The sequence below is a fragment of the Copidosoma floridanum genome, unplaced genomic scaffold, assembly GCF_036245765.1.
Source record: "Copidosoma floridanum isolate Cflo_tuat_1 unplaced genomic scaffold, Cflo_Japanese_pri ptg000013l, whole genome shotgun sequence".
NCBI lineage: Eukaryota > Metazoa > Arthropoda > Insecta > Hymenoptera > Encyrtidae > Copidosoma > Copidosoma floridanum.
This window is the reverse complement of record NW_028321890.1, coordinates 22,751,736-22,767,750: the sequence shown is the minus strand read 5'-3', so window position 1 is coordinate 22,767,750 and position 16,015 is coordinate 22,751,736. Positions and strand designations below refer to the sequence as shown.

General features: G+C 33.0%; 1 protein-coding gene across 1 annotated transcript in view; it reads right to left on the bottom strand.

Annotated features, from left to right (window-relative positions):
• Positions 1-16,015, bottom strand: part of Sulf1 (Extracellular sulfatase Sulf1) — a 64,124-nt gene that overhangs the window by 9,405 nt on the left and 38,704 nt on the right. Inside the window, exons 3-9 of the mRNA XM_089591268.1 lie at positions 15,156-15,395; positions 11,738-12,059; positions 4,684-4,834; positions 3,849-4,024; positions 3,538-3,648; positions 2,534-2,799; positions 1,347-1,718 (exon numbers count right to left, since the gene is read on the bottom strand). Of these exons, the coding sequence (XP_089447394.1) occupies positions 1,347-1,718; positions 2,534-2,799; positions 3,538-3,648; positions 3,849-4,024; positions 4,684-4,834; positions 11,738-12,059; positions 15,156-15,395 (1,638 nt within the window). The remainder of the gene's footprint in view (positions 1-1,346; positions 1,719-2,533; positions 2,800-3,537; positions 3,649-3,848; positions 4,025-4,683; positions 4,835-11,737; positions 12,060-15,155; positions 15,396-16,015) is intronic.

Here is a 16,015-nt window from a genome sequence, read left to right as displayed (position 1 = left end):
ACGATAAAGCACAAACATGTGCTAAATTTAAATTCGCGATAATCATTCGGTTCTGGCATACATTGATATTAATATCGTAAATAGCGGTGTTACGCGTCTGACTTCCTGAAGCTGAGGCGCGATAAGATTTTTCTAATCAACGTACTTAAATGCAGTTAATGGACTGCAAATAAGTTATTCATGCTCTTGAATATATTATACGGTGAAAGTGGCTTTTAATCTGTCGTATTGCTGTTTGTATTATTTTATACAAGTATTTTAAGTGGATATAATGTTTTTTAAACTATTTAAAATCACATCGTTAAAACCACAAAAAATAAAGTGTGATAGTTCTTTCGATACTAAAATAATAGAAATACCATAAAGTAGTGTTGTAAATAAATTGTATCCAATATAAAAGGTGTACTACGATTAATTTTTTGAATTGGCGTATTGCTTATAAATACGTATATCATTTGTGTAGTTGAAATTACTTTTTGTTAGATTAGGTGTATTGAGTACAATTCATAATCCTATGATTTACTATTATTTTTGAGCAAATTTATTTAAACAATATAAGTAAGACGATAGAAAAAGTACTAATTTCAACTGCTGCTCAATTATCTTTTAACTTTAGTAAAAAAAAAAATAATTATCTAGGAAATTTTTTAATATTTATAGGATTTAGTTTATTTTAGAATCTAAAAGCTCTATTTTTATGAGCGTGCATATCTATCACCAAAGAAAATTTTATAACTCAATTTTCAAATGTTACCGATAATTAAAAAAAAAAAAACTACTCGTTTACAGTTTTTTCAGTATTAAAAAAAACAAGTACACAATTTTTTTAACCTTGTATACTGAAAAATATTCATTAATTAATTGTTCTATTTATTTGTCAGCGTACCCCACAGTGTATTATACATTTACCATTTTGAAAAATTCTCTTCATGTCAAAAGTTTATTCTTCGCATACTTATTACAATTTTTTTTTTTTTATCAATTCTTGTGTTCGTTTCAATAAGCAAAAACTCAGTTCAGTTGAGTTTATGAAGACAAAAAAAATTTAATAATTAATTAACATTATAAAAATTCCAAGTAATCTTTACTCATTCGCAAAATTATTAAGTACGATTTTTTAATTGTATTAAATATCTTAACAATTATTTATTGAAAATGAACCGAAAATTTTGTTTAAATCTAAGAAGCTTGTAAAAACAGCTGAAACTGTTTTAATCGATTAGTATTTATTTTTTGTTTTATTATTATTTTTTTTTTTAACCAAATTTAAAAAGATTCTGAGGCATTGTTTGCGTATTTTAATACACGGACGCACGGTTGTAAATATATTACAAAAAAAATCTCACCTCTTCTGGGCGCAATCGCCTGCACCTGGCCGTAGGGACCAGTGAACCGGCTCTCTTTTCCAAACACGAAACGATGGCCATCGTAATCGTTGGCTTCGAGCCTCGTGTAAACAACACCACTGGGCGTGAAACAGGCGCACTTTTTCCAGGCAGTGCGAAGGGGTTGCGGCAGCTGTACCTCCTGGTGGTCGGTGCCCGATGCCCGGCACTTGTGTCGGCGCCAGCGTTGGCCGTCTTTCTCGCATCTCCACTTTTGTCCAGGAAGACAGTCCGTTTGGGCCGCAGCGCGAGAACATTCAAACGCCAGTCGCGAATGTTTCGATGACGACTGTAGCCCGTTGTCCAGTCGAGGCTCGTTGTCGATACCAATTTCTGTTGACAAAATTCAATGTAATTAATTTAATAAATTTGATAAAACGTCATTTTTTGGCATCAAACTAATCTAGATTTGAAACTTATAAAAAATTAAACATAAGAACCCCAAAATTCATGAAAATTACGGTCAAAGCTTCCTTAATAATTTAATATTAAAAATATGGACAGAAAAAAAAAACATTCAAAAGGAAAAATATAGAGATGCTGTAATTAACTTTGAAAACTTGAATAAATTAGTTTTTAGAACCCTTATAAAAAAATGAAATTTTAAGAAACTAAAAAAAATGTGAGTATAATTGTTACAATTTATTTAGTAATAAGTAAAAATATCAATAATAAACATAGAGTTTGGAAAAAAGTAAGAGTGTAAAGCAATTGTAATTATATGTTAAAAATTGTAAATAAACGTAAAAAAATTTATACTTACGTAAATAAAATAATTTTCGAAACAAAAACGACAATATATCTTTTTATTTATATAGTTTTTGTTTTTGAATTCTGTTAAATGTGTTTCAAATACTATTTTTTTAAATATTTTTTGTAAGAATAATACCTTTTTAACATTTTCTTCTACATTTTTCTTTTATTTAGGCTTGGAATTTAAAAAAGGACGAAAATTAAATTAAAATATTTGGGAATTTTTTTTTGTTACATTTATTTCTTTCAACCATGATGCCTTGTTTTATTTCGTTTTTTTTTTTTTTTTTTTTTTTTTTTAGTGTACTTACTTTTAGCCTTTTACTACTATTACATATTATTACATCTTTCACTATTATTATGTTTTATATATTAACAACAACAACCATACTCACCAGGATTCTCAAAGGCCAAATCTTCAAACTCATCATCGTCCGAAAAATCCTGATCACTATCCAATTCTCCGTCCCTCTTGACCAAAGAGTCCTCGGTGTCGATGATATCAGCCTCTTCGTCGTTACCACCCGCATCTAGTTTAGCTTGTTTCCGTGCCTCCCGAGCTTTGGCCTCGGCAATCGATTCTGGAGTCTCACGCCTACCCGACGACTCGATCAAAAACGTGTCTGGCCACTTGAACTTGGAACGTCGACCCGGCTTGTTGCTGTAAAAAGCGATTATATATTGTTTTTCTTTTTTTTTTTTTTTTTTAATTAAAAAAAAAATGTAGAAAAAAATATTTGTTTATCAATTGAGCAATACTTAAAAAAAATTAATTGACATGCTAACAAAATTGGATAGAAATACTTGTTTAGTTAAGGTGGTTTAAGTTTAACATGAATTTTTTCTTTTTATGCACGCTTCATAAATACTGTTAACTATAAAAAAGAATTGGATACATCTTGTGAAATTTAATTTCCATTCAAAATCAATTTCTTACAGTTTGTCTGACACCTCAGAAGATGTTGGATATGGTTATCGTTGAAAAGTTGTTAAAACGTCATACATAAAAAATTAAAAGCAATTGCTTACCCAAAAATGCTAGTTTTCGCATAAATCGTAAACCTTTTCATGTAAACGATTTCTCTTAACTCATTACGCACATAATACCAATAGTTAATCATGATCATATTTTAAATTGTGAATGATTTTTTTAAGCGTTAAAAAATTATATAAATTAAGTTTTTAGACTACGGCTCGAGTCCTTTTCTACGATAAACAACATCCAAGCATATACGATACAACAAGCTTAAACAAAAAAATGTTTAGTCTGTAAAAAAACAAAAAAAAAAAAAAACCTTCACCCTCCAAAACCATTAAACTGATGTGATCCCAATCGTACCAAATCTTCGTCAGATTTATCTCATAGACGAAGCGAAAATAAAAAAAAAAAAACACTCACTTGAAGAAGAGCTTTTTGAAGGAACGACCGTCCATTCTCGGCGGCGTCTCGACGCCAGCGATATCCAGGAAGGTCGGTGCCAGGTCGATGTTCAAAACTATGTCGTCTACTCTGCAACGTTGCTAAATATAAAGACTATTCGCCCGTTGGTGTACGCATAAATACATACACGTAATGGTGAAAGGGTGTTGCTGGATAGAAGGAAAGTCGACGGTATAAACGACATTGGGAAAGCCAGTGGAAAAGCACGAAAAAAAAAAAAAAAAAAAAAAAAAAAAGATACGGGGGGGACAAGCGATGTAGAGACTTACACGGATCCTGGCTCGATGCCCGGGCCCCGGACGAGGAAGGGCACACGCACGTCGAACTCGAACGGGAAGCTCTTGCCCTTTATCAGACCAAATTGACCCAGATGATAGCCATGGTCCGATGTGTAAATAACGTACGTGTTGTCCAGCTCCCCGAGATTCTTCAACTCTTGGTAGATCTGAAACATTTGATATTATCTGTGCATTTGCTTTTGGCAAACGTTTGAAAAATGTTGCGAGAAAAAAGTGTGATTAGTGAAAAATCAGAATGATGACAACTTAAGCAAGAAGACGATATACATTACGGGACCACCCATGAAGGGCCGTGGCCGATCTACATTCCCGGATTGGTTAAACAATTTGTGTGATGAGTGTTTATTTTTGTGTCTATCATTATTTTTGTTTTCGTTGTTATTTTGACAAAGTGAACCTCACGAGGTTATCGTTAAGACCTACGAAATGTTCATTGCTCACTATTACTTAAATATTTAGTAATAATTAGTTCTTGTGTGTTCTTAGTAATAATTATAATTCATCGTAATATACTTACATTTTTTAACTTATTTATTCGTCTTACCAACCATGTTAGTATAAATAAATAATAAATATAAATTAACTACTTAATTAAATATTATTAAAAATACTAAATAAAATAAAATTATTTACTCAAGTTATCTGAATTGATAAATATATGTGCTACAACGACGTATTTGAAAATACAAAATAAGATGATTCAGTAAAAATGACTCAATAAAATTGCATCAATTGTTGCAGGTGAAGATACAGCGCGTGATAACTAGTTTATAGTATCAATTTCTATATATAATTACATACGCACCCTCTCGACGGCGGCGTCGACGCTCTGCAGCGTTTGTAGTCGTTTCGTCATGAGAAGATTGGTAAATTGTTTGTGTATCGGCTGCATCTTCTGCGTCACTTGTAAGATCCACTGCTTGTCCGGATTTGGTGCGTAATCATATGCCGGTGTACTGAAATATAATCAAACGAGTACATACTAGTTATTACTCTAAAATACTTCTTTGGGACTGTTCATCTTGTTCCAAAATATTTTAAATCTTATCTCGAAAATTTTTGTTAATGATCATCCATCGAGAGATCGAGATACCTTTGAACAATTTCTGTGATAAACGGAATTTTGGAAATGTGACTATTTCTTTGAAACTCAAACGTAAAATGTATACACGTTCACAATCCGCGTTTGACTAATTACATACTTCTTAATTTACGTACATTTTACATAAAAATTTTCAAAATACTTTATTCCAATTACTTAATGTATAATAGAGGAAATTTTTATACGAATTAATCTGTAAATTCGTTAAGAACAATCACTATTAAACTCCATATTTAGTTAGATTTGCGGTAAATTATTTAAATAAAATATATTTGTTCGATTGGCAAATTTTTTGACAAATCTTGGTCATCCCGAAATTTTTGAGACAAATTTAGACCAATAGAGACCCTTTTAAATGTTTTTGTGGGCTTTCACCCATCACCCAATAATTTACGTCCATTTAATCTTTCCAAGATTTACCTCCCATTAAAGTTACCCCCTTGGATTCCCTAAAATTATGTTAAAGAAGCAAGTACGGCTTCCACTGCGGTGCAAGATCCTTAAGCTCAATCTTGGAGCTTATAGTTGTTTTTGAAATGCGTCGAGGAAATACAATTCCGAAGAAAACGCCCATCCGACAGACAAATACGTATAGTTTGCTTCGAAACTACAACCCCCTACATCTGCAATTCCAACTTTGCTCGTGCAAGAGTAGGTAATGTTCAACACGCGATACGTACATTGGGTAAACTATCGTACACTCGCATTGTTCCACTTCGTCTCGAGCTGTATTCTCGCTGTTCTCGGTTCCCTCGCTCCTCCTTTCTTATCTCTATTTCGGGTTAATTGCGCGGCACTCCATAACGATCCCCGTGCCTAGATTGGGGGTGCTTATGGTAGGTTGTCGAAAACCAATGGTCTTTTCAGGCTTGTATTTATTTTTACTCTCTTTCTGCCATTAAGGTGTATTATTTTCCTAAATTTTTTGGCTGCTTTGGTCAACGTTGATCCGCCAATGACAAATTTTTGAAAGAGAGCGAGAAAGTGTTGGTTCCAGGCAAATAACGTCCTTTTAAAGGGCAACTAGAGTTGCATTCAATTTTTGTTAAACTCTGAATGGTGTTATATTTTGTAAAAGAGTGACGATTTAAAATAGTGCAACATTTATGCATCATAGGTTAAAGATATTTAAATTATAAATATATTGGGGAAGATTTTTGTAATTTTTAATAATTTTTAATACGACTCTAAAGCTCACAAATTTTATTGTGAAATATTTATAGTTACTATGTTTCGTGACTTACAGTAGGTTTGTGTATCTAAAAAAAAAAAAAAAAAATTGTGTTAAAATCCCTCTAACAAGACAAAGTTTTTACTCAAAAATGTTGTGTATTTTGAAAAATATTAAAAATAGTAATTACTGTTTTATCTATTTATACATGAAATTAAATGGAGCTAAAAATTGTAAGCCATGAAGGTTTACTTGTAAATGAGCGTTTGTACAATTAAAATTTGCACAGCGGAATAAATTACACCCATAGTACATATACGAAAGTACAGCCCAAGGCGACGAGATTTATCCACCTGTGCAGAAACGTATAGAGAAGCACATGAATAAGAGTATAATATACACACAGACGATTCATAAGCCGAGACTCGCCGAGTCCAATAACCCACGGCTCGATGTGAGGTTTTCCTGAACAAACAGCAATCCGTCATTTGAATCTCTACGTATACACAAGCTGTGTACTTAGTCGTCTCTCGCGCGCATATTTCACACGTTTGAAGTGGTGACGGATAAAAAGCGACTCGACTGGCGTATACTTACGTAACACAGCGCCACCAAAGTAGCTGCAGCTGTCCTGTTCGGGCTGCAAGTATTAGTATTTTCGTAGTAGCCACTTTTTCATTTTTCTTTGGGTTCCCTTCACCTTTCTCCCGACGATATGCGTAAGTTTCACCACTTGTGGATTACGCGTGCGTGTGTCCGTTGATAAATGCCGAACAAATTTGTTACTTTCTCAGCAGGCACGGGAGTATGGAAAAATCGGGTCAAATTTTGCGTCGTTTGAATTTTGAAAGTTGCATGGAAATTTTGTTCTCGGAAGGAAACGCCTGTTTTCAATAATTTTGGTCGGCGCTTGTGTGTGATGTAAATACTTGAAATACCTAGTTAGGATATTACGCGTCTGGATACATTTTTCAGCGATTTTTTCGCCATGATAGCACAATGGAATATTATATATAGAACCGTTGAAATTACTGACATTTTTGGCAATCATTTATATTTGATTTGTTAATTTTGTAACTTTACATGCACTTGAAAATTACACAAAGGCACAACCACTATAAAGTTTACTTTCAATTTATTAAATTTCATTAAATGTTTATAAATTTCCATAAGTAAGGTAATTGAATTTAATAATTAACTTGTAAATATAAAAATAAAAAAGTCTTATATTATTAAATTTATAATTATTTGACTGTCAAAAAAAAAAAAAATTCCAATTTTAAATACAATTATCTAATAAACTATAATTCATAGAAAAATAATCGAATTTATGAACATTTCTAACACGAGTTTTAATTAAATGCAATAACTAAGTAAAATTTCATGTCAAAATTGATTAAACGTCATCAAAATATTAATTTATATTTAAAAAATTTATTGTATATTTAGAAAATGAACTTACAAAATGTAAATTTAATTTCATTGAAATTCTTCAGTTAAGATGTATAAAAATTAATGTCCACGTGAAATAGTCGTAACTCAAAAGAAGAAAAAAATGTTCTTCGTACTTAAAGCGATAATATAATGTACTTTTCGCTGCTGTGCCCTCTCGTACGTCAACATTTTCAAAGTATTTATTCTCCTATACAATACATTCTCACCCTCTTTGCGCTGCTTTCTCTCAATTTTTTAGGTTTGTCCGACTTTTCGTCATATTTTTGTTCTGTTTTTCATTTTCTCAGCCATTTCTTTTTGCTGCAATTCTCGTTATTTCGCTTGTGTGCAAGGCTTATTGACGTGGTACTCGAGCGCAATTTTTTTTTTTCATTTAAGTTCCCTTTCTTTACTCTATTTCTTTTTTTTAAAACTCATACACGAGACTTTGGGAGCCAGAAACGAGTTGGCCGAGCCAACTTATTCGTGAATTCTTGATCTTGATAACTTCAAGAAAAAAATAGTTATATTTAAAAAAATTTTAATAATAAAACGATGAATCTCGTTTTTTACAACATACGTGCTGTTAAAAATCAGGTTTGTTCTGAATTGTCGCGTACGTAAAAAAAATACGATGTAGGTATTTCGATAATAGCATTTTTGTTGAACTCTAAGTACTATGTTAATAAAATATTTTAAAAAATGCCTAAATAAGTTTAATTATTCAATAAGTTTTTGGATAAATTAAAAAAACTGATTGGATTGGTAAGAGAAGTTTCTAACATTCGCTTCTTTGTCCAATAAAAATTATTATCAAAATTTGTTGTGTTATTTAAATTAATTAAAAAATCTTATTTTCAGAGTGGAACATAAATACATTTATAACTGATAATTTTGGAGTTCTAATGATAGTCATAAAAATACACAGTATAAATTCTGAAAGATTCATGCGAGACTTGTTTTAATTCCACATTGACCCAAAACTGCGCGCAGTAATGAAAGTCTTAATTTACAAACGAATGGATAGTCATAAAAATCTGAAATAATAAAACCTAATTTTGAAACGTTAGGTGAAACCTCAAATTCCGATTTCGAAGACAACAGCAGCATGCACTCTATATTTCATTGAATTAACTCAAAGCTGTGGTAAACAGATGTATAGCTAGTGAAGCATAATTGGAGAGCTTCATGACAAAAATTAGAATCTTCATGCAGATAGAAGTACTCGTTCAATCGTACACTTCAAAGTCTGAGCCAACATACGTGCACATCGCACCGCAAGCTCGAAACATAATCGCCAATGTGGTAAGTGTAATGATAATATATACAATATATAAGTATAAAATATACCATAAACACTACAGGCTCGTGATCGTTTGCTCTGATTAACGATTATTGTCACCGCAAGGTTGCACACGTTCTTTTGAGAGAAAAGGAAAAGCTGACAATCGCGTGTTTGTAAGTAATATGTTAGCTATGGAGCTGAAGAGGTACAAGGGAGGTATGGGGCAAGCTTTATTACTTACGATACAGTTTTGTCTCTAAAAGCTTAATTTATCATCTGTTATAAAAAGAAAGTAACTGTTGCTGCTTATACTTATGAATGGACAGTAATTGAAGAATTTTAAATAATTTTTATTTGTATGCTTTATTCATATTCAATGTAAAATTATTTGTTCTGTTGATAATTTCACTTAACTAGAACGTTGCAATTAAATGTTGTGCTTTTATTTATTGTTATATTTTAATTAATATTTAAAATATGAAATTATTTCAATTTATTTTATTTTGAATGAACTAATAAAAATTGGAAAAAAAGCAATTCAATTATATTTTTTGAATTACAATACTACAAACAAAAAATTTAACTATTAAAAAAAAATCATTAATACAATTTCTTTATAGCTCCAATAATTAGAAACATATTTGCATTTTATAAAACACATAACAATTAACCATCGATTACATTAATGTTTTAAAAAATTAATTAAAACATTTCATTTGACCCATGCAGTAGAAATATTTGTGGTTTAAGAAAAAAAATTTAAACAAATCATTGATGACATTAGTGTTGTAAAACGTATTTCAAATAAGTAAACCAAATACAAATATATTTCGTACGAACTTGATTAATACATTTGTAATAAATGACAATTAAACTAAAGCATAGATACTTATAAGCATCTAACTTTTGTAATAATCCATAGTCCCTATTCAAATCTCAAACCTGTTGACTTAAGTAGATAATTGTATTTCTCTTATAGGATTGTAATATGCCATTCCTCAGAGGTATTAGATATTTTACAAAAAAATTTTACCATACTCCTAATTACGATGGTGGTACTCGGTGTATACAGCTTGTACGCAGTTTTTAATTAATATACATCGCTCAGAGTACGAGTGTATAGGGAGAAAAGGAAAAAGAAAGAGAAATAATCACTCAGTCACGCGTACGTGTGCCTCGACGACCAACAGACTCCCCCTTCTCTACCTCATACTCTAACAATGTACTCCTCCTCGTCGTCGCCAGAGCGTCTGGCAAAACCACCAAGACAACGGATCGTTTTCCATCGGCGCACCGCTAGATTTTTCGTTCCTTTTTTTTCTCAAACCCACACCAATGTATATGTATAGAGTAACACACGCACTAGGCGCACTTGACTATAGCTCAAGGATTTTATGTTGTACCTGCATTCGTATATACTTATATTCGTTGGGAAGGCCTTCGACGTGGATGAGGTAAGTTACGAGGCTTACCACTGTCACGCACTAAAGATGCATAACTACATGTACCCTCTACGGCTCTGCTTTCATATTTTTGCCCCTGCATTGTTTTGTCAACTGACACCTCGAAGACTATCAATTTTCATGTTTTTTTTTTTTTTTTTTTTTTTTTTTTTTTTTTTTTTCTCTCAAGTCTTTTTTCTTCATAGACGCAATACTGTTAACTTATTTTGTGCATTTGAATTTAAATGTGATTATACGAGTAGTGTCCATATCATGAGTCACTTTGATGCACAAAAAATGAATAATGGTTCGTTCGCCAGCATGGGTATGATAAATCATGGGTGGCTCTCCTGTATGTGGCTCACCTCTTTTGAAATTTATCGTTGTTCCGCTGAATTTAATATTAATAGGTCTTTGATTCTCACAAGATCCTGCTTCTATACAATATCCATACAGTTTTTACATAAAGTTTATTGGGTAAACTGTTGAAAATCAATTAAGTACGAAGAGAAAAGTTTTGTTTATAATTAAACATACATTTCATGTACACTGTGTTTTAAACGGATTTTATGTTAATAATATTCAAGTTTTATGTAATATTGCCCAAGTCGCACAAATACTTAACAAAAATTTTATATATGTTTGGAGGAATTACTTTATGCAAGAGAATTCATAAAAATTTTATAAATAAAAAACCAATTATTCCTAATGTTTGCGTAAAAAACGTGAATCAAAATATCAAGTAGCTCTCTCTTCGCGTGTAACTGATACTTTTATCAAGTTTTATTGAAACAAATGATATCCTCTTAGATGTACAAGGTGTGGTAACATCAATTTTATCAAATAATACATTAGTTAAAAGCAATAGTAACATTAAAAGATTCAGAAAATAAGCCCACCATGAAAAAAAATGATGAAAATTTCACTTGTACGTACGAAAACGATTTTTTTAAAACAAGATTATATATTTCAATATAAACATATCTTTTAAAAAAAATCTACGATTGACAGTTCGAGTTAGGTTCTTGTATTAAAATGGAAAAACATCGAAACGATTAAAAAATAAAATCTTTGGCCAACTAAAGTGTCTTTTCGAGCGTTATTAATTAACAAATTTTATTAATTATTGAAATGACCAGTGAGTGCCCTGGATTGTGTGTCGATTGGCGCTTGCATTATTTTATTTATTTTATTAATAAATAAATCGACCAGTAAGCTATCTTAAAGACCAACATTCTTCGACCAGTTTTAAATCGATACGACAGGCTCTATTTTTAAGTAAAAAAAAAAGATGAAAAAAAAAAAGATAGCATCGTCATTTAATTGGTGAACACTAGATAAGGAGGAGAGAAAAGGCTGAGTAAAGCCGAATTGCTGAGAAGAGGAGTATATATGTATGTAATGGATATATATGGAATGACTCACTGATGGGTGGTGATGTTGAAGAACAGGTCGGAGAACTGGGGTGCCGAGTCCTCGGGTCCATGGGGCGCGGGAAAGCTGGCCACCAGCATGACGGGCTTGCGGGCGAAATTGTGCTTGCTCTGCCTGAGGAAGGCGACGCTGTCGTTGGCTATCAGATCCGGATAATAGTCCTTGTTGTACTCGAAGCCGTGCTTTATCTTCTTCCCGTTCATGTTGACGCTGTAGTTGTAGTAGCGCGAGTTCATGATTAGGCCACCCCATTCGCGCCAACCCGGTGGTATGTACGAGCCGTTGTACTTGTTCAGGTACTTGCCGAAGTAACCTGCAATCAGCCATCGACCATATTGTTATTATTCTTGTGTTAATCTTGGGAAAAAATTAAAATTTTGTGGACAAGAAAATTATCAAAAGAGATCGTTAATTGGATCAAGGGGTTGATTTTTCAAAGTTCCAAGTCACCGGACTTTGATGCACTTTTATGCACTTTTATCTAATTGGCTTTTCTAATTATGCTATTAGTAGCGGAATCGAGGGAATCTTGTAATCAGTTTTTAACCTACTTCTAGGTCAGTTAAAAATATTTATGTAGGAAACATTTTTTATGGGTGAAAATGCAACGTAGTATAAACGCGTTACTCTCATTTTTTTTTAAATTATTTTGTTTTTGCAAGTACAGATCAGTTTAGATCAGTTCAATTTCTCCATCCATCGATGACCTGTCTTTCACTGTACTCGTGCGTATTATGTTTATTTAATTTTTCAGACGATTAACTCTGAAGTGAAAACTGTCAAATACGTGGTGGGCTGTTTTGTTTACTTTTTGATGAAAATTATAAATAAAAATTTTTTAATAAAAAATATCCACAACAATATAATCGTAAGATTTGATTAGTTGGATGAAAATATAAAATATGTCCAGTTAACAAAAGTGAGGGTTTTTAATGGTCTACATTGTGATAAAAAAATAATTCGGTGAGCCCCGATTTTGTCAATTATACATCTAATCGAAAATCACCATCTTTGTTTGGATTTATAAAATTTCTAAACATTTTTTTTCAATATGTCAGCTCTAACATCGAAAGTGGTTTATAATATACTTATTGCTCAAGTACTTTAATAAACATTACGGTTGAATTTTAATGGCAAAAAGCCCTTGGTTTTTGAACACTCGTTATCAACTAAAGTTAAAAGAACAAGACTACATTAAATAATTAAAGTATCATGATCGCAAGAAAAACATCGCTAATTAACGAACTTTGGGTAAGTCGACAATAATCCATCGAAAACCTTTCGTAAGCTTTCGTGCACGAAGCCACAATGTCACAGACTCGCTCCAAATCGACAAAAAGCACGCGAATCGTACATATACAGAGGATAAATTAGCGGCGATGCATGACAAGTGAGTAATGCGAGATAAGAGCCAGCCAAGCCACGACGAAGTAAATATAATTGAGCCCCCGCAGATGCGACGATTCACTTTCTCGAGCCAGACGATACCAATAATACCAGCAGATTCAAGGGAAGGGGGGGTGATAGTTGTTTTTTATTTTTCGCTCATGCAAAGGAGAGAAAGCCTCCGACGTATACGTATGTAATACTTGATTATTAGACCAACTGGGTGTGCGTGGTGTGTTGGCGGCAGCGCGATAAGGGTGAAATTGATATTTACGAGGCAGGCGGCCTATTTTAGGCCATTGTGCTCGTACACGAGTATGCCTATTACGTACGTACACAGTGGTGGGGTAGCTGTTGAATTGCAGCTCGATATATATATATATATATATATATATATATATATATACGTACCGACCAACTTGGTCGAAAAGTCAGCCTCTGTACCTCATGTGTATACGTATCGCGGATTGCGCACGCGTGTGTGTGGGTGACCCGAGCGCGTGTAGCAAACTTCAACATTGTTACTCCCCCCTTCTTGCCCTGCCGGGTATGTTGTCTAAAGCCAGGTCGTGCTTTTTCGTTTCATAAATCCAACGTGGCAACACTTTTTATTGCCCCTTTTTCATCCTCTGGGGAATCAATTTTTGCTTCTTTGCGCCAAGCTTTACACGTCTTCTACTTCGTCTTCATTAATTTCAGCTCGCGTGTTCTTTTTCCTCGTCTTTCTCACGGTGCGGGCTAAAGTATTTTATACCTCAAGTTTATAAGCCGACTTTTGCCGTGACCCCGACGTGGTTGTACTTTTGTATTATTTTTTACGGATTCCGTGCCGATTCTTATTTATAACGGTTTGCGAGTGAAAGATACAGAGATTCGGGGGAATCCCAATTGCGCAAAGTCAAAGATCGCTTTGGGAAAGCGCATGATAGTTACGATTGGCCGGTGCACCGTTTCCGGGGTGAAGTTTCAGAACTGGGTTAGGGGCTGTTGTAAAATTTGATTGCTTAGTCAGATCTGGCACGAGGCCCTCTGCGTATTTCGGGAAACTGTGCATTGTTGATCGATCCCGTGCAACGTCGGAATGTACTACAATTTAGTGCGAACAAACATCATTTCGCGCGTTTTCCAAAAAGTGCTGTACATATAGATACTTTTGTCGACCTCGTTATGAAATATTCAAGCTGTTGGGTTCGTTTATTACCGGAATACTGATTTTTTTAGTGAAATTTGTCAAGTATTCTACGTTTTTAATTAGGTTCGATAATCTGGTTTCAATTGGTCTTTAATTGAATTGACATTTTGCTTTGAGAGATAAAAAAACGAGCTATATATTTATGCAGTATGTAGGTAGTTCAGTTAAATGAATGAAATAAATTTTACGTAAGTACGTGCCAGTTGGCTCTGGTCTGTCTTTTATGATTTTAAATGCAAAGATTCACAAGTGGCTCGGGTGATGGACTCAAAGTATCATTATCCAAGATTTAGTAGTAAGCCTTTGGCAGTACAAGTGTCGTTACAGTAGTGCTTATCAAAAAAGCATTTTCTTTTTCTTTTACACTTTCTAAATGATCGTCACTTTAAAACTAGAGAAAATAGTGTAATTAATACTTTAAATTACGCTATTCTTAGACGTCAAGAAACGTTTGATTTATGAAATAATCTAAAGTCAGCGTTAAAAAAAAGAGTTATAAACGAAATACTGTTGAAAGTTGTTTTGATGAAAAGTAAAAGTAGAATAAATTGGATGAAATAAAAATTTTGAGCGTAAAAATATTCTGAAAATTATTTTTAAATATGCAACATTTTATTCAGTTAAATTTTTTTTTTTTTAATTCCCAATTCTATCTTGAGGCCACATTAATTGGATCGAGCACACAATGGTACACATATATCTTACGTCAATATAAATAACTAAAAAAAAAAAAAAAAAAAAAAAATTGAGGAAAATTTCAAAATTCATTGATAAAAGTAACAGCTCATTTTAGTGTAAACGCTGTACACAATGCACTGATACAATACTAACCAGTACGGTAGCCGGCGTTGCTGAGGTAGGTAGCGAAGCTATGCGGTTCGTGCTCGCGTTGCCACTGGGGACTGCTGCAGTTGTCATTGTTGGTAAAGACCTCGTGGTTGTGAACGTAGCGGCCGGTGAGCAAGGAACTACGGCTTGGACAGCACATCGGCGTCGTCACGTATGCGTGGCGTAGCTCCGCGCCCTCGTCCCTTATTCGGCGTAGGACGTTCGGCATAAAGTTCAGGGAGCCTTAAACGTGGACAAATGAGAAACACTTTTTTTTTTTTTTTTTCATGTCATGTGGTGGAATTTTTATGCATATAATGTAAAGTTGAGTTGTACGTGGACTTGCGATGGCTACTCGTTCGAAGAATTATCTACTACGCGGTTTTTTCTTTGATTTTTTTTCCTTTTATTTTTGCGGTACTCTATGGGGCAAAATAAACCAGTGATTCCGAATGTCAAAAAGGTTTCTTGGATTTTCAGGTACATAAATATAGATACGTCTTTTTTTAAGTGTATTTTAGAGTACCTGAAGTTCTACAAAAAACACCAGGTCTGAGTGTCCAAAAATCAGTAGTATGTTTTTCTTTAGCACAGCTTTAACATACAGATTTTTATCTTTCACATACTTCTATGAGTAATAAAGTGAGTTGGTGGTATTATTTTTTTCAAATATTTGAATTTTTTTACTGTATTTTCCACCAATCTCAAAAACTGATCTCAGTTTTTTTAAACTGCAGGATCATAAAAAAAAAAAAAAAAAAAACTGCAGGATCATAAAAAAAAACCAGTAATAATGTTATAAACCAATGAATTTCATATTCTTTGAATTATTTAAAAATATAATATTGTTTCTACAAATTTTT